This window comes from Typopeltis vanoorti, chromosome 2 (assembly GCF_054136105.1).
Source record: "Typopeltis vanoorti isolate ZY-2024b chromosome 2, IOZ_Tvanoo_1.0, whole genome shotgun sequence".
NCBI lineage: Eukaryota > Metazoa > Arthropoda > Arachnida > Uropygi > Thelyphonidae > Typopeltis > Typopeltis vanoorti.
Window position 1 is genome coordinate 178,468,939 of NC_143550.1, and position 20,578 is coordinate 178,489,516.

General features: G+C 37.3%; 1 protein-coding gene across 1 annotated transcript in view; it reads right to left on the reverse strand.

Moving 5' to 3' along the window:
- trio (trio Rho guanine nucleotide exchange factor) overlaps positions 1–20,578 on the reverse strand; it is a 1,056,141-nt gene that overhangs the window by 255,838 nt on the left and 779,725 nt on the right. Inside the window, exons 38-39 of the mRNA XM_090403001.1 lie at positions 19,426–19,503; positions 5,504–5,665 (exon numbers count right to left, since the gene is read on the reverse strand). Of these exons, the coding sequence (XP_090259127.1) occupies positions 5,504–5,665; positions 19,426–19,503 (240 nt within the window). The remainder of the gene's footprint in view (positions 1–5,503; positions 5,666–19,425; positions 19,504–20,578) is intronic.

A 20,578-nucleotide genomic window follows, 5' to 3' on the forward strand; every position in this document is an offset into this window, starting at 1 on the left:
AAATGGGTATGATGTGGAGAATCTTATGGTTCCATTGTATAAGGCTTTGATCAGGCCACATATGGATAATAATAAATTGTCAATAGGAAATTAGTAATGATGTCAACTTTTCATGTAGTACTATCATATTCTGCCACACCCCCAAACACACACACAGGGAGGGTACGTATCAGGAATCTGTTGATGAGATCTGACATGCCATATGACAAGGTTTGTTCGAAACACTATAGTTATATGGGGTAAACAGGACACTATATCAAACATATACCACAAGCTGTAAATCAGTAGTTAGAATTGTACAGAGCACAGATTGATGTAAAATGAAATGTAAGAATAAAGGTGTGCACCATCTCCACTGTTCCTCATCATCTATATGGATCACATTATAACAACAAATGGCATTAGGCCTTATATCAAAATTGGAGATGTTATTCTCAACTGCTGCAACAAATTTGGTATGAAAAGCAGAAAAAGACAGACTCTGGTAATAGGTGAATAATAATATATTATACGAACAGTACTGAAAACATCAACTGCATTCTGAATCACATACCAGGAACAAGTAAAACATTTCAGCTGCTCATTATGAATAATTATGGAGACACACTACTGCATTTAAGAAGTTACTTTAATTAAAATTAAAATAAAATTCCACATTTTGATCTTTATATCAAGGTCATCTTCAGAAATACACATATATGCACTGGTTCACAAGCGAAATTGGTACATACTACAGTGGACTGAGAATAACTGCTTACTGAACCACTGACAATAGACTGACCTCTGGCATGAAAAAAAAAATCTCAATCTGTCATCATAACCTACAGTCTCGTTATAATCTTTACCACTCTACTTTTCATCCTCTTCAATGTATAACCTCAGAAACTAGGTGACCAGATCTATACACAACACATCGGATGAGGTTGTATCAAGCCATGTGAAGATATAAAAGGACTTCCTTATCCTTACATGTCATTGTGTGTTTTAGCATCTCAATTATACATTAAGTTGCATTTGCAATCTCTGCTATGTCATCTCCTGAACTTCAACTACTTACGTGCTAAAATTCTAAGATCTCCAGCCTGATGACTTTCTTCTAGCATAATCCTGCCAATATAATATGCAACTGGATATCTGATCTCACACTAAAGTGCATAACTTTACATTTACTAACATTGAACTGACAGCCATTTTCACATTCTTGCAGTTTCAAGTTATTCAAGTCAATCTGCAAATAATGCATGTCAGTCACACTCCTAATTGCCCTGCTTATGTGGGCATCATCAACAAATGGCTGCATGTCTCCTATCAAATTTCTCCTTTGCAATGTCATTAATCTAAAGACTGAATAACAATGGGGCAAGAACTGATATTGCGATTGCGACCAAATTGTATTCTTATTGGCTTAAACCAAAATATAAAATGATGGTACAACATGACAGAATATCATGCCAGCTGGGGCATCGCCTGGTTAAACAAGGTCCCTGTTGTTTTCCAAGGGAACCAGGGCAAACAGCAAAAAGTCAGCTACTGGAACAAATCCTAAAACACACGTCAACTCAAACACCAGAGTTCAAGATTGGTAGTATCAACATAAGAAGCCTGAATGGCAAAGAAATGGAGCTAGCTGAGGAACTGGATAAGTACCACATCGACATAATAGGGGTGTACTGAAACAAAAAAAAACCAAAAACTGGTGAGTTCTTTCTGAGCAATAAATACAAAATGCTATACTCAGGCAATGACAACAAGCAAAAAAACAAGTAGCAATAGCATTCAACACTAAATACGAGACCGATCTTGAATGGCAGGCAGTCTCAAGTAGAGTGATGTGGGCAAATATCACAATGGGAAACTGGACAATGAGACTTATTTGTGCCTATGGTCTCACAGAAGGTTGTACTAAGATAGAAATGCAAGAAATTTTTGAGGTTTTAGAGAAAGCAACTGAAACAATGAAAAAAGAAAAAGTTGGTCCTTATTGGGGATCTAAATAGCAGAATAGGAAATGATTGTCAGACATACAAAAATATTTTGGGAAAATTTGGAGAAAAGAGAAAAGCTAATAATAATGACAAATACCTATTGGATTTCTGCTCATGACATGGACTGATTATTACTAATATTATGTTCCAATATACAAATGTGCACAATCACACGAGAGAAGAGGGAAGGAATAAGAAAAGTCTCGTTGATTACGTTATTGTTGATAGTGATGTTTTCACCCTCATACAGGACACCAGATTGTACAAAAAATTTGAAATAGGAAGTGATCGTTATTTAGTATTGAGCAGAATAATATTGAATTTCATATTGAAAAGAAGACCATGTAAGAAAGTTTCAAAGCAAATAAAATTTGAGCAGCTCTCAGATGTGAACAGTAGACTAAAATACACAAACATTACTCAAGAAAAAAATGAAACAGTTTGAGAACAGGAGCCAAACCATGGAGATTCAGTGGCAATGCTGAAGAAAACAATGACTGATATTCAGCCAGAGAGGCATGTGGTGAGGTTGTCTACAAGAATAGAAAAATCAGAACTTCATGGTGGACACAGGAAGTCAAAGAGGCAGTGAAGGAAAAGAAGAAATCATATCAAAAGTCCCTGCAAATAAGTCAGCTTGTGCTCTTAGAAAATACAGAGACAAATATAAGAAAGCTAAACACTGTGTAAAACTAGCTAAACAAAAGTCATGGGAGGACTTTGGCAAAAACATAGAAAATAAATATCAAGAAGGTGGTAAGATATTCTGGAGGTTGTTGAAGAAGCTTAGAAATGGAGGAAGAGTGCTGTAAAAGGAGTTAGAGATGATAAAGGTGACATGAAAATGGGAGAAAAAGATATCCTTAAAGTATGGAGTGATTACTTCGAAAAATTGCTAAATGAAACAAGCAGTGATAGCACAGTGGTAAAAACACTCAACAGGCAGTCAGGAATACATATCCATACTTGAAGTAGAAAAAGCCATCAAAGCCATAAAAAAACTATTCACAAGATCCTCCATACAGGTACCAGTAAGAACAAAAATGATTTCAAGAATGCTATTGCCATTCCTTATGTTAGAGACATTTCTGAAAAAATAGACAGAACATTATGCAAATACAACATTAAAACCACCTTTAAACCCCCAAATAAGTGAAGACACCTACTCAGTTCTTCTAAAGATCCTCTTCCACACCTAGCCCACCCAGGGGTATACAAAATACAATGCACATGTAACATACCATACATAGGGGAAACAGGGCGAACTATCCCAATCAGACAAGACGAACACAAACGACACATTAAATACCTCCATTTTGGAAAAACCGGCCTTTCTGACCACGCACTCCAAACTTACCACAGAACTGATTGGAAAAATACAAAGTCCCTACACCACACCAAAACCTGGTTTGAGAGAAAATTTAAAGAGTCATGTGAAATGCTCAAACACAACCCAAATCTCAACAAAAATGATGGCCTAACCATTTCAAGAATGTGGAGGACCCATCTACAACCTGTATAACAAACAACCTAAACTAGCCATAGAAAAATCCCACTACAAGAAGACAACTTGGTGAAGTGTTTGTAACATTCAACAGCAACTGAAAGAAATCATATTATAACAATCAGAACTGTACAAATCCAGAAGAATATTAATACATGAGGACTTTAGCAGTTTATTGTAGTCGTATTTTTTATTTTTACTTTTTTTTATTTATTTATTATTTAATTAATTTAATTTTTATTTTATTTATTTATTTTTTTTTTATCGCTAGAGGTCAGGCTAGGAAAAAGATTAATTAACTATGTAGATTTAGTTTACCGGTATACAGGGCTAGAGCATGCAGCTTGGTTCCATATACGCATGTATCCTTCTGATGATGACTTCGATACAGGGGCAGAAACGTCAAGTGTTATTTTATTAATAATTAATAAAATAATCTTTTCAACACGTGTGTTTTTGTGTCCCTAAATTTATAAATATGAATGATGATCACTGTGCAATCTTAAAGGAAACATTCATGTTTCCTTTAAGATTGCCAGTTCACGGTACCATCTAGTCCCCCCAAATTTTATCAGGGCTCCGGAACCGGCATAGGCTGACGAATCAGACCTATGGCTGGGTCAGTATTCCTGACTGTAATTCATGTGTCCTTAGACTGGTTTGCCTGTTTGCAAGATGAAAAACACCAGATAAACTGGCAGAAAAAACCCTGCTGTCCATGCCCAAGACCAGCTAACTTGGCTATGGCTGAGGAAGATCCTTAAGCTCCTCACGTCGTTGATGGGAATCGAACCTAGGACACCCCTTCCCCAGGCATATGGTTGCAAAGCGCAAAGTCACTAGGCTAACCGCACAGACAACAAGGTCATACTAGATATGTTCAATGATATTTTAACTATAGATAGAAAAAATTCTATAAAAAAATGGCATAAATCAATTATTACTCATATAAAAAAGGCAACAAAGATAGGTATGATACAGCATGTTTTTTTTATGTAACAGCTGTCTTGAATTTCTTATACTAATAAAAAAAAAATTAGAAAATGTAAAATATATATGTGATGCACAAAAAATACGCTATAACAATTCAGACCAAACTGTACTTCAGTTACACAGAACAGCTGGCCTAGTTACTGAGCAGAGAGCATCTCTACTCTCCAACCTATGGAATTCAAATCTCACTAGGACACACACATCTTAAAGTCTTTAGGTGGAGGTTAATTCTGACTGCCTGGTGTGAGATCATCCTGCTAACTGTAGGCTTGAAAAAATACCACACAGTCTCTAGATATGCTACCAAACAGAACCCCCCCCGCCCAAGTCATTTTACGCGTTCATTAAGCAGGGTGATGGTATTACACTGGAGTAGCCGCTGGCCACCCACAATATTAAATGTATGATAAGTTTGCAACTTCTTGTGAGTGGAATTCACATTAAAAAAAAAAAAAAAAGGGGGGGAGAAGAAGAAGCCATTAAAAATCCAAAAGGCTATAAAAGTAGTTCCCTAATCTATGAAGTAAACCATAATTTCATCGGAACTTATTTCTTGCTTTTTTCTTTTCAATATTTTATTTTATACTCAATTGCAGTGCTTACATGTTAATAATACTGGCTTCAATTCAGTAATTTCCCACAGTGGGCATGGATGTTTGTGATTGTCTGTGAAATGCTACTCGTGGTAGTGGACAAGAGGTGGTGTTGGTGTAGATGATCCGGTTCGCTGTAATTGGTGGATTGAGTGATGGAGACAGAGAGTTGTAGAGTAGGTATCCTCCCTCGATGAGTCTTTGGATTCCCTGGAGGTGTCACGTGATGATAATAATAATAAACTGATCAGCTATTTTGTTCTTTTATGGTATGAGTTAATAGCATCAAAATATTAACAGTCAACATTTAATACTTTCTAATGACATTAAAATTGATATCCAAGTTAAATGCACCGTTGGCTGATGGCCTCAATGTTTTGTTACTATCTATAAATATGATTAAAACCAACTTAAATTTTTTCATTTACCTTATCACATGCATTATCAGCAACAGGCTGTGGAACTGGGGTAAAACTCCTATCCTGAATTTTCATTGGAGGAGGAAGCTCTACTTCACACACTTCTTCTTCTTCTGTAGTTGAACCACCATTCAGTTCTAGTTGCTGGAGTTTTTCAGGCAGGTGAGTTACCTTTGAGAATAAATTGAAATTTTAACTTACAAAATCAGAACAAGCATGTTATATAAATTAAAATCCCATTCAAGTGTTAAAATATATTACAATAGACAGAGACTGATCTAAAAATTTTTTTTTAAAAAATCACTAAATTACAATAACGCTTAACATATCAGGGGTGCTTAACCATTCTACCGGCCAAGACGTCTATAGATGTCAAGTTTATCATGGATGCGAAGTGCATATTAAAATTGTAATACCATTATATGACATTGAAATATATGATGGATACGAAGTGTATGAGGATGCATATTTGATCCATAATGGACGGTGAGGTGGTTAAGGGTCAAAGCTATATAACTGAGAGGAGACCTCCACATAGCCTTTAAAGGCATGCCGAAAACCGACCAGGACTCCTGACCTAATGTCTAATCCTCAACTTCTCGTGGTGCACCCTGTTAGGCACCTACGTGGATACTGAATGAATGAGGATGGACTGGGAATTTAGCCGAGCAAATTGTATTCTTATTGGCTTAAACCAAAATATCAAATGATAGTACAAATGACAGAATTTCATGCCGGCTGAAGCATCACCTGATTAAACAAGGCCCCCATTGTTTCTGCCAGGGAACCAGGGCAACAAAAAGTCAGCTACTGGAACAAATCCTAAAACCCACCCTAACTCAACATCACCAGAGTTTACGATCGATACAATCAACATAAGAAGCCTGAATGGCAAAGAAATGGAGCTAGCTGGGGAATTGGATAAATACCAGAACAATATAATAGGAGTGACTGAAACTAAAATGCCAAAACTGGTAAGATCTTTCTGAGCAATAAATATAAAATGTTATATTCATGCAATGACAATCAAGGAAAAGAAGGAGTAGCCATAGTATTCAACACTAAATACGAGGCTAATCTTCTTGAATGGCAAGCAGTCTCGAGTAGAGTGATGTGGGCAAATATGAGAATCGGGAACTGGACAGTGAGACTTATTTGTGCCTATGATCCCACAGAAGGTTCTCTAAGGTTGGCCCCAACAAGGACCAACTATCTAAATCTGCTAAAACAAGGATCTGGTATCTAAATAGCAGAGTAGGAAATGATTGTCAGACATACAAAAATATTTTGGGAAAATTTGGAGAAAAGAGCAAAGCTAATAATAATGGCAAATACCTGTTAGATTTCTGCACAGGACATGGACTGGTTATTACTAACACAATGTTCCAACATAAAAATGTGCACAAATTCACATGGAGAGAAGAGGAAAGAATAAGAAAAGTCTCACTGACTATGTTATTGTTGATAGTGATGCTTTCTCCCTGGTACAGAACACCAGAGTGTACAGAAGATTTGAAATTGGAAGTGATCACCATTTAGTATTGAACAGAATAAAATTGAATTTCATATTCATTCTTTCTTTTACTTGCAGCATATAGATAGAATTTAGCGCTCCTGTAAAGTTGGTGATTTTTGTTTGTTTTTATTGTTTTCCTTTAGAAAATTAGTGTTTTGTAGTATACTAGTGTAGATTTTAGTGTTTTATAGTGTATTTCTTATTAATCGTATATTTTTATTAAGACATTTTAATATTTAGTATACGTTTAAAATGGCGCCAAAAAAGGGCAAGAACGGTAATGCTAAAAAAAGCACCGCAGGCGAGAACAAGAAGGTTAGCCCTGCCAACAAGGTTACTGTGCACATGGAGGAGGTTAACGAAAATGAATTAACCGCCAATATAGCGAAGTTGAAGCAGATCATCAGAGAGACATCGCGGAAATTGCAAAAAGTTGAGAGACGTTTAAATGAGCAGAGAGAGAAAAAGAAAAATGAACAGGAAAATAAGAAACAACAAAGCAAGGAAACAGGTAAGTCAAAAAATAACGAAAATCATGTAAGTGATGTTGTTAGTAAAAAGAAAGAAATTATTTGGTATGGTGACGCTATAATAAAACATGCTATAGATGAGAGAGTTATAACATCGAGTTTTCCTGGAGCGAAAATTAAAAATATAACTCAAGTAATTCAAAAACAGAAAAGAAAAGTAAATGAAATCGTACTTGTAGCAGGTACGAACAATTTAACTGGTGATAAGTTCAGTATGAGAGAAGACATGAAAGGGTTGTTGGTAGAGGCAAGAGCGAAGAGTGAGAAAGTGAAAATAGTTAGTATTTTACCTCACTATGACAAAAATGAATCAAAAAGAAGGGCTATGATGGCAAATGATTAATGTGTAGGCTATGTAGAAGGAACGGATGCGAGTTTTTGGTTGTGTGGAGTGAGTTTTGAGGGAAGATTGGATTTGTATAAGAGGGACAACCTACACCTGAATTCACTTGGTATCAGGAGTCTGGAAAAACTATTAACTGGTATGAGACCTAACACAGAGAGTCAGGGAAACTAAATTATAAAGGGAGGAATGTTGTGAATGTGAGTGTAAGAGTGAAAATGGTATATAACTGTGTTAACAGTGGGAATGGGATTTGTCATGGGAATATTGACGAGCTGAGAACGATTTCGGGTTTGTGTTCATCCGGTTCGGACCAATCATATGTGTGCAAAGATGTCTACATGTGTAAAGCATTAGAGAAGAATAGAGATCTAAAAGTTGTCCAATTGGGTCAAACAGACTACAAACAAGGGTATACTAAAGAACATGAAGGTAGATTATTCTGTCTGTACACGAATGCTAGGAGTATCAGAAACAAAGGGGTAGAGTTTGTTGCCTTAGTCGATATGTTGTGACCTCAGATTGTAGGAATTAGTGAGACATGGCTATCAGAATCAGACCTATTAACTGGTATCGAGTGTCATGGATATAGTATTTTTAGGAAGGATAGAGTGGATAGGAGAGGAGGGGTCGTGCTGCTAATGATATTGGATGACTTAAATCCAGTTAGAGTCGAGACCTATGAATGTAGTAATACTACTAACAATATTTCATGTGGCAGTGAGTTTGAAGCCATCTGGTGTGAGATGGAATCTAATAAGACAAATTACACAGTGGGGTGTTGTTACAGACCTGGTGGATCGGTTGCTGGTGATGAAGAAATTCATCTCCAAATAGAAAAGGTGAGCGCAAAAAGAGTAATCATAATGGGAGACTTTAATTATACAAATATTGATTGGGTAGCAGTAGAATCTCATGAAGAGTATGAAAATGCATTTATTGAGCTGTTGCGGGACAACTTCCTCACCCAGCATGTGACAGAAGGAACTCGAGGTCAAAGAGTGCTAGATTTGATTATAGTGTCAGAGAGCATTTCAGTTAAAGACGTAACTATTCTGCCTCCAGTTGGTAACAGTGATCATACAGTGCTCACTTGTATAACTTGTATAACTTGTATGACTAAGTTTATGAATGTTCCATTCAGAAAAGGTTACATGGTGAACTACAAAGCAGGAAATTATGACCAACTGAGGAGTATACTGAGTTCAGTGGAATGGGATTGGTGGCCAGATGGAAAGGATATCGACAGTGTATGGGAAGCATTTAAACAATATTTAAATGATGTGATATCAGAATGTGTCCCAAGAGTTCAAAGAATAAATAGAGTAGGAGTCAAATGGATGTTTAATTTTATCAAGCAAGAGATTCATAAGAAAAGGACGATGTGGATGGAATACCATTTACATAAGGATGACATCCGTTATGAACGTTATAAGCAGCAGGCTAGAATAGTCACAACTGTTGTACGGAAATTCGTGTGTAGAGGCTTAAGTGCTGTGAGGACATCATGTTGAAGGCTTAATGGATTTTTTACAACACTCAAAAAGAATTAAAATAGAATTTAATACTTCCTATATTTCGTCCTAGTCACTAGGACATCTACGGGGATTACAAAAACAGTTAATGTAACATACACACAAATAATAAACAATACTGAGCCCAACCACGTGGGAACCACCCTCACTACTGAGCTTAACCACATACACAACACTTTCCTCTCCAATGGCTACAGTGATCACAGTATCAAAAAAATAATCAACTCCCTCCCCATTCCCCGTCCTTCTCGTCAACAAGAATTTAAAAATGCCATCACCATACCCTACATCCGTGGCACATCTGAAAAGATAGCCAAGATACTAAAAAAGTACAACCTACACACAGCATATAAGCCCCACCACAAACTTGCTACCCTTATCCGTTCTACGAAAGATCATCTCCCTCCTCTCTCTCTGCCTGAAGTTTACAAAGTACCCTGTTCCTGTAAGCTGGCGTACTTTGGACAGACAGGCAGATCAGCATCCATCCGAATAGATGAACACAAGTCTTACACCTGCAAACACAACTATGGCCATTGAGGCTTGGCTGACCATGTTTTGGATACCACCCACAGGGTATCTTGGAAGAAAACCACCATGCTCCACCACAGCAAATTCAAGAAAGAGAGACTTTTCTTGGAAGCAGCAGCAGCTCTCAAAAACCAACCAAATCTGAATAAATACGGTTGTATTAAGCTTCCGAAGATTTGGGAAACACTCATCACCAGAGGTCCCACCTTACATTCCAGGCCACCTACTGCTGCCCTTAGAGGGCGCTCAAACTAGATAGGACTTTAGTGTCACCCACGTGGTTGGGCTCAGTATTGTTTATTATTTGTGTGTATGTTACATTAACTGTTTTTGTAATCCCCGTAGATGTCCTAGTGACTAGGACGAAACATAGGAAGTATTAAATTCTATTTTAATTCTTTTTGAGTGTTGTAAAAAATCCATTAATCCTCCAACATGATGTTGTACGGAAAGCAAAGTCTGATTATGAAAAGAAACCAGCTCTGCATGCGAAAGACAACCCACAAGAATTCTTTCGATATGCTGCAAGTAAAAGAATAACTCTTCTAAATCCAGATGGAGTGAAAATTACTGATGCAGAAGAGGTTGTTCAGTTAATGAGTGCCCATTTCATTAAAAGCTATCAACCTAGTAAACGCAACATTGAGCTCACTGTTACCTCTTCACTAGATGAAGAAACGCAGGTGTGTGAGGTTGAGGTATTAGAGCTGTTGCACAAAATGAATAAGAATTCAGTAATAGAGACTGATGGAATATCAGCATATGTGCTAAAAAAGTGTTCAGCTGAATTGATCATTCCTTTGACCAGGATGTTTAATATGAGTCTCAGAACAGGGAAGATTCCACAGGAATGGAAGGAATATACGGTAATTCCATTGTATAAAGGTGGTGCAAAGATGTATCAAACTATCGACCGATTAGTATCTCAGGAGTGGTGGTGAAGATTTTAGAAAAATTAGTTAGGGCCCACATTCAGAAATGGGTTGACAGTGAATCTCTACTTTGCAATGAACAACATGGGTTTACTAAGGGAAGGTCATGTTTTAGCAACTTGCTCACATTCTATGATAATTGACATACCATGATACTTTTGGATTTTGCTAAGACTTTTGAGAGAATACAACATGACAGATTGCTGCATAAATTGGAGAAAGTGGGTTTGGGTTATACAACATTAGCATGGATAAGAGGATAGCTGACTGACAGATATCAAAAAGTGATATACGGGGGATCTGAGTCTGCAAGGTTTAAGGTAACAAGCGGTGTACCACAAGGTTCAGTGCTTGGTCCACTGTTAATCAATCTGTACATTAATGATAATGGGAAGGATTTGACAAGTGACAAACAGTTATTTGCTGATGATGCAAAGATAGGCAGTGTAATCATGAATGCTGCTGATATGCAGTCCTTGCAGAATGATTTGAATAAGCTGGAATTGTGGGCATGGGAAAATGGGTGTTAGTTCAATGTCAGTAAATGTAAATTCATTCACTTTGGCATGATTACCTATCCAGTGTCGTATTATATTAATGGGATTAGGCAAGAAGAAACTGATGAGGCAAGGGATCTTGGAGTGTTAATAGATAGGAAGTTGAAGTTCAGGGACCATGTGGCAAAGATTGTAAATACAACTCAAAAGATAATTGCAATGCTCAAACGAACGTTCACATGTAAAGATAAGGATGTTATTTTGCCTCTCTACAAGGCCTTGATAAGACCTCACTTTGACTACTGTGCCCAGGTCTGGTCTCCTGGTTTCCGTTTGATTCTGATATATTAGAGAGAGTACAAAGGTGAATGTTAAAAATCATACCAGGATTGTGGAATACTGATTATGAAGACAGGTTGAGAATTTGTAGATTGTAAAACAAGTAAAACATTTCCGCTACTTAAGCAAGATTTTTAGTGAAGATGGTAAATTAAACATGGAAATAGACAACAGAATAAACAAAGCTGATATAATAGAAAGTCAACTGAATAAATTTAATATGGAATAAGAGAGAAATTAGCCAAATCACCAAATTGGCTGTACAGAAGACAGTGTTGAAACCAATTTTAATTTATGAATCTGAGAGCTGGGTCACAAGTAAAACACTTGACCAAAGACTAGAGACTGCAGATATGAGAGTCCTGAGAAAGATTAGGGACATGAACAGATGACATCAATGGCAATATCATATTAAAAATGAGGATATTAGGAAAGAACTTGATGTTGTCAGCATCCAGGAATGATCTCAGGTGGTATGGTCACTTACCACCTGAGGCAACTCGTATGTTGCCTCAGGTGGTAAGTGCAGAATGGGCGAGGAAAGATTAGTAATACAAGTGTTCTCTGCCAGGTTGGCAGGAAAAAGACCCAGAGGAAGACCAAGAAGTTGATTGATACAGTAAAAAGTGCCTTAGAAGACAGAAATATAAGATCTGATAATATTGGGGTCTTCACAGGTAATGGACTGATTTGGAGGAAAATTATAGATAGGAAGTTAGTAATGATATAAATTTTTCATGTAGTACTATCATATCCTGTACACCTCTTGTGGGTATCTATATCAGGAATTTGATGATGATGACGACTTACCATATAAAGTTAGAGGTAGTTCTCACCAAAGTCCATTAGTACTGATGCTAAGGTAAAAGAATATTGCTACCAAAACATTCCACTATAAAGATATCTTTAGCTCCTACTATTCATCATATTGAGTTTTGTATAAATTAATATAAATATTAATTTATTATCATGTTGCTGAAAGTTGGAAACTAAGCTTGAGACACTCAATGACCAGCGTCCGTGCCTGCTAACAAGCTTCGTGAACTAATCACATCATCGGTACATGAGTCGCTCGAGACCGAAAATAAGAAACTCAAAGCTGTTATCCTGAACTTTCCAATGAAAACGGTAAATCCTTAAAAGACGTCGGCAAACTTGCAGGAGAAAGCAATTTCGATCCCAGAAATATCATATTTTGACCCATAAACAAAAGAAAGGACAGTACAAACTTTCCACGTCTCGTGAAAATGACCTGCGACTCACTTATAAACATAACCAAATTTATGACAGCAATAAACAACAAGCTAAAGGACACTTGCCCCCAGTCGTGCATACATGCTCGACCCGATTTAACCTTTGCCCAGAGAGAAAAAAGACGCTAACTCCGAAGACAACTAGAAGAAAAATGCCAAAATCGAGACAACAGTTGGGTGATAGACAACAAACAATCCAAACTAGCACAAAAAAAAAAAAACCAAGTGCAGCCACCAAGGACACCAGCATGCAGACACTGCATAGGAAACGTGCAAGACCCTTGGAGTCAAATCCATGCCTCACAGAACCTTGCATATCCACTTCACCAACATCCATGGCCTCAACTCCAACCTTAATAGCATCGACTACCATCTGCAGTCCACCAAACCCCACCTACTCTTTTTAACAGAAACTCAAATTTCACGTTCCCTCAGCACTATTCATCTCAACCTTCCTAACTATACACTATTTAACTCCTTGCGACCCAAGGGTGGCATCTGTGCATATATCTGCTCTGACATACCCTGCCAGAGAGCAACCAACTTAGAATCGCCTGACTTCAACTGAAGATATCCCTCCGCCACTCAGTCAAATTCATCTGCTGTCTCTATCGCTCTCCTAATACCACCACTCTGAGCTCTTTCATTCCTCTCCCTAAAAGTTGATTTTCTCCAGTCCCACTCGCCTAACAGCAAAATCATCCTCCTGGGTGATTTCAACGTCCATAACACCAATTGGCTTTCCTCTTCCAGTTATAGAGATCCTGCAGGCAGAGATGCTGAAACATTTGCAGTCACCAATGACCTCATATAAATTGTTAAAAAACCAACCACAATACCAGATAACCCAAACCACTCCCCATATACCCTAGATCTCTTCCTTACTAATGACCCCTCCAAATATGCAGTGAATATAGTGAGCCCCCCTGAGCAATTCTGACCACAACTTAGTGCTCATCCTCCCCCCATGCAACAATGCTTACACAGTCACTCCCACACAAGAGTAGTTTGGCATTATAACAGTGCCAAATGGGACAGTCTCTGAGACTACTATGCTTCATTTCCCATGGTTAGACTATTGTTCTCGGTCTTCCAGTCCAAACATATGCACTGAACGCATCACCAAAGTGATCCTCGCTGGCATGAAAGCATATATTCCCCACACTACTCAGACCTGTCGTCCCCTAACTAAACCCTGGTTTTCCAAAAAAATGTGCCAAGGCTGTACAAATAAAAAATCAGGCATACCACAACTGGCTCAAATCAAGAACCCCCATCCTCATTCAATGCCTATACTGAAGCCCGTAACAAATGCAAGAAAATTATCAATACCTCCAAAACAGAATTTGAACGGGCCAAAAGCAGGAAGCTTGCAGCCTGTCAAAATGGCAGCCGTGCCTTTTTGGTCTCTTGCCAAAGCAATTGGTCGTAACTTTTGCCCTACACTATTCCCACCTCTAACATACCCAGATGGCTCAATTGCAACATCACCCATAGAAAAAGCTAATCTCCTGGCATCACACTTTGCCTCCAATGCACACATAACTGACAATGGCAAATGCCCTCCAGTCATTCCAACTGCCCAACATACAATGTCCCCTGTATCCTTTTGCCAAAAAGACATCACAAACCTGTTGTCTAAATTAGACACAAAAAAGTCTCCTGGCCCTGATGGCATTCTGCCAATTATCCTGAAGGTCTGTGCATCGTAACTGACTCCTATCCTATGTCATCTGTACACACTCTCACTCCACTAGTATATATCCCAAAACCTGGAAACTGGCATATATTCAACCCATTCCCAAAAAGGGTGACAAATCACTGCCATCTAACTACTGCCCTATCTCACTCACTTCAGTCCCATCTAAAGTAATGGAGAAAATCATCCACTCTCAACTCCTAATCTACCTTGAAGGTACCTGGCTATTAAGCGACCACCAGTACAGATTCCATCGAAGCCGTTCAACAGGAGATCTACTCTCATACATCACTGGACAAACGCCGTGGAGAAATTCGGTGAATCCCAAGTAGTTGCATTTGATATCTCCAAAGCCTTCGACCGGGTCTGGCACAAAGGCTTACTAAGCAAACTCCCATCATTTGGACTGCCTCAGGACTTTTGCAGATGGATTACCAGCTTCCTGTCTGGATGCACACTATGCGTGATGGTAGACAGCTCCCTATCCTCTCACCATCCAACTAATGCTGAGGTCCCACAAGGTTCAGTTCTCTCACCGACCCCCTTTCTTCTATATATATATATATATATATCTCAATGACCTACTTCAGTTGACCTCTAACCCAATACACAGTTTTGCAGATGACAGCACATTATATTCCTCCCTTTCATTTGACAAACCCGACTCCACACAACTCACCTCAACCCACAGATCATCAATCACCACTGCCCTTAATTCTGACCTCCAAGCCATCTGCCAGTGGGGCTCAGATAACCTTGTCAACTTCAACGCTAGTAAAACCCAGTTCTGTCTTATTTCTCACAAAAAAGAGCCATTTTCCCCCAGTATTGTTTTTGATAACACTCAAATTCTCAGACAAGATGAAATTTTTCTTCTTGGAATTACTTTGACATCAAGCCTCTCCTGGCATAAACACATCACAACCATTGCATCCTCAGCTTAAAAAAAAATAGGGTTTTCTCTTTCACTCAAGCTGCTGCTCACCTCTAAACAGCTGTTAACACTATACAAGTCACAAATCCTCCCAGCTCTCAAATACTGCTCTCTGGAGTGAGGCTCCAAAAACCTCCTTCAAAATGCTTGGCTCAATACAGAGGAGAGCAATTAGACTAATAAATGACCCATCCCTCACTAATTCACTCTCCTCCCACTTTCACATAGATGCTTGGTCTCTGCAATCTGTATATTCTATAAATATTTCCATGGAAAATGCCCATCTGAAACAGCATCAATAATTCCCCTACCCTGTACTAAGCCCATTGGAACACGTACAGCTGCCACCCAACATCCTTTCAAAGTACACCTCGAAACCCACAGAACAAGTTTCTTTTCCTCCTCATTCATCCCTGCTACTGCAGTACTGTGGAACAGTCTTCCCCCAAATGTATTTCCCAAGGAATACAACATACAGGCATTCAAATCAAAGGTAAACAAGTTTCTCCTTTTGCAACCTACCACCCATATATACGGTACTAACATACTATAGGTTGACCAACCAACCTCCTGTATATGGGCCCAACATAAAAATAAAAAATAAAAATCAACCAAATTAAGGTTTGATTGATCAAGTAGGGCTTCAGCACTTTCTTTGACTAAACATTCATATTTATACATATATTTGTGTAATAGTTTGGTGTTATCTCACTGTTATCCAGTGGGATAACAACACCAAACACTAAATGTGGTTTCATAGGTATAAAACCATGATAATTTTAGACTTTGCTAAGGCTTTTGAGAAGATACAGCATGGAAGGCTGTTACATAAGTAGATGATATAGGGTTGGACCACAGGGATCAGTCCTTGGTCTACTTTTATTCAATCCTTCAATTAATCAAATTGGAAAAGATTTGACAGTAGAAATATAGCTATTTGCTGATAGGCAGAATAATCAGGAATGCAACTGACATGATGAAAGAATAACTTGAAAAGGCTGGAATTGCGTGCAAGTGAAAATGGCTGTCAGTTCCATGGTTAGAAAATGTAAAATTACACACTATGGTGTAATGAGATATCCAGTGAGATATATTATATTGGTGAGATTAAACTTTAAAAAACTGACCAGGTTAGAATTAGGATTTTAGAATTTTAGTAAATAGAAAGTTGAAGTTCAGGAGCCATATAGTAAAAATTGTGAATTCAATTCAAGAGGATAATTGCAATGCTGAAACAAACATTAACATGTAAGGATAAAGAGGTCATTTTGTCTCTTTACAAGACTTTGATATGGCCTCATCATGCTGGACTACTGTACCCAGACTTCATCTCCAGGTTGCAGGAGCCATATAGCAATGACTGTGAATACAACCCAGACAATAACTGCAATGCTGAAAATAACCTTGATCAATAAGGATAAAGAAGTCTTTTTGTTTTTTTAAAGGGTTCTAATGTAAACTACTGTGGACAGAGTTGGCCTTCTGTTTTCCAAGGTGCCACAGGTACAATGGAGAGGATATGAAGGTGAGTGTTAAAATGACATTGGGACTGTGAACTGTAGATCAAGAAAACAGATTGGGGATTTGTGAATCTCAGCTACTAGCAACCTGGAGAAAGAAGTGTGATATGACAGACACCCACAAACTTATAAAAAGTCATACAGAATACCACTAGAGGGAATTTTTCATGTTATGGAGAAAGGACAAGCAGGCATCAATCGAAGTTGAGAAGGAAGAGGAATTCATGCACTGCTCTTGAGAGATTTTGCTTTCACAGAACAGTGAATGATTGAAATGGCCTGCCTTTGGAGGAAGTGCTGTAGGTAGTAGTGTGAATATGTAGACTCCTTCAATGACTCCCTAGAGTAGTTTTGTAACAATAAATATAAATAAACTTAACATAATAATAACAAGCTTTACAATAATAATAAATATAAATAAGCATAACAATAATAATAAATATAAATAAGCATAACAATAATAATAGCAAATAACAACAATAATAACAAATATCAGCCATAAACAGACAAATCATATGAAAACACTGAAAATACTAGCTACATTCTTAATGGAGAATTTATACAAGAAGTAAAATATTGCAGCTATTCAGCACAAATATTTTGTAAAGATGGCAATCTAAGTATGAAAATAGTCAACAGAATTAATGAACCTGGTATTGCAGAGAAGCATGTAAATAAATTTACATGGAATAAGATAGAAATTAATCAAACACCAAACAAACCTATACAAGATAGTGTTCAAACCAATTATAAGTTATGGATTGTAGAGCAAAGTTAGAAATAAAACAACTGATCAAAAACTGGAGACACTGATATGAGAGTTGTAAAAAAAATTAGGAAGTGATCAGATGGTATGAATCATAGAATCATATTAAAAATTAAGATATTAGGAAGGAACTTCACAATTTTAGTATTCAAGAATGTGTGAGCAGGGCTGATCTAAGGTTAGTATAGTCACTTAAAAAGAATGAGAGAGGAAAAGTTAGCAAAACAGGTTTTTTTTTGTTTGATGCCAGAATTGCAGGAAATAGAACTTGAGGAAGATCCACATCTAAGTGGATTGATGCAGTTTGAAGTGCATTAGAAATATAAAATATGGCAATATTGTAGTGCTAAGAGATAGATTATGAAAATGGCAGATAAAATTATGTAAACTTTGCATGTTGTATTATTATGATGTCCTGTACACCCTCCCCCTTGAGTGTACATATCAGCAATATGATGATGATGAAGACTGCAAATTAAATAAGGTGTGAGGTAAGTCAAGGAAGTGAACAGTTGGTAACATCATATAAAAATGAAGACATTATGAATGCTTCTGAAATTGTTGTTATTGAAGTTTTCAGAACAGATCTAAAGTTGTATGATCACTTAAATGGAATGAGAAAGGTTAGCAAAACAGGGTCTGATATTAAGATGGAAGAGTAAAACCCATCGGTAAATACCAAGATCCAAGTGGTGTAATGCAGTTAGAAGGGCTCTATAAGATGAAAATATAAAATCTGCCAATATTGAAGTCACCCTTTCACAGTCCCTATTCTGTCTCCCTATATGTCCGTTCAAGTCTCCTCCGACAATCACCATCTTGTTTTCTTCCAGTTCCCTCATTTCTTCATCTAGCACGTTCCAGAATTCATCTTTCTCTTCTGCTGTACAGCCAACTTGTGGGGCATATATGCATAAGATGACCAGTTGCTCTTCTCCAAGACTCAGTTTCATTCGCATGATCTTGTCGTTGCTCCTACTCAATTCCAGTACTTCACCCTTTATTCTGCCATGCACCACAATTCCGACACTATTTCTTCCCTCCTTATTCGCTCCAGAGTAGAACAATTTATACCCGTCTCCTAGTTCCTTCACCTTTTCCCCCTTCCACCTTGTCTCCTGCATGCATAAAATGTCTAACTTCCTCTTCCTCATCATGTCTGCCACCTCTCTTCCCCTTCCAGTAATTTACAAAAAAGGGTGTTTCTAGAATTATTAAAAAACTGCACAAAAGTGGTTGTGAAATAGTAATTAAAATGCCGGCCTGGTTGGCCAAGTGGTTAGCATATCCGCTCTCCAGACAAAAGGCTGCAGGTTTGAATCCCACCGTGGACATGAATGTTTGTGATTGTCTGTGGAAGTGCTAGTGGTTGTGGTGATGGGCGTTAGATGGCATTGGTGTAGTTGGTGGATTGAGTGGTGGAGATGGAGAGGTAGAGTAGGTGCCCTCCCTAGATGAGTCTTTGGACTCCCTGGAGGTGTCACGCAATAATAATAAAATCTAATCATGCATGTGTTATGACCCTTGATAACTTACTTTATCGTCTTCAATTATATGACTTATGGATCCTAATGAAGAAGGTTTGGTACCCATCTCTTCTCTGGTACTTAGAAGCTGTAGAGAGGGGAAATAACTCATTCAATAATATAATAACTATCTTACCAAATGAGAAAACCAAAATTTTAAATAACTTTGAATATCATACAGCATACTTTACAGATAAAAAATAAATTCAAGAATAATCCATTGAAAAGCTTTTAAAATAAAAAAATCTAAACAAACTAATAATTAGAATTTTATCAATGCAGCAATGATAAAATTCTTCGGCAATGTTTCATTACATAATGTGACCATGGTTCCCTAGGTAATAAGTAACAAAATAGGAAAAGTTAAACAAATACAAGATCAGTGCATTTCTATGCTTTATGAATTATCTGTAATTTATTAATGAAGTACTTTTTAATTCACTTCTCTAATTACTTACTTAAATATTATGTTGAAGAAGCTACCAGTTGTATTAGGCATCAAAATTTGATTTTTGATGCATAATATTTTTATCAATTGCAAGTAACCAATAATTGCAATGGAATTGCAATTATTGTTACTTGTAGTGATTTTGTCATGAAAGCATTGCAAAAGGACAAGTAACATACTAAAATTAAAATTTGTAAAAAATTCTCTACATCTGGACAAAATGATACAAAAATGAAATAAAGCCTTTACAAAGAAGTTAGCAAAACAAGATTCTCATTCAAGTCATCTTTGAAACAAAAAATTAGTATTAATTATATAAAATTATATAGATAGGTCTTATCACAGAATGATCTTCTATTCAACATACTACAATACTGCACCTCATTTCAACTGGTATGGCATCAATGCATCCACTACCCATTGCGCATGTGCACGCACGCACACACGAATGCACCACTCTCTGCAAAAAAAAAAAAAAAAAAAAAAAAAAAAAAAAAAAAAAAACCTCACTTCTTTCTTCATAAAATCTTTGTATACAAATCATGATACAGATTCCAACAATGGCATCAATATGGTCATTCATTAAAGACTTGGACTACTGAATACTGATCTATTTTGTAGTGCTCCTGATCCCTGTTAGAAAGTATCCACATGGATACTGAAACAAATGATGAGTGGGCAATAAATAAAATTTAGCTAACCAAACTGTATTCTG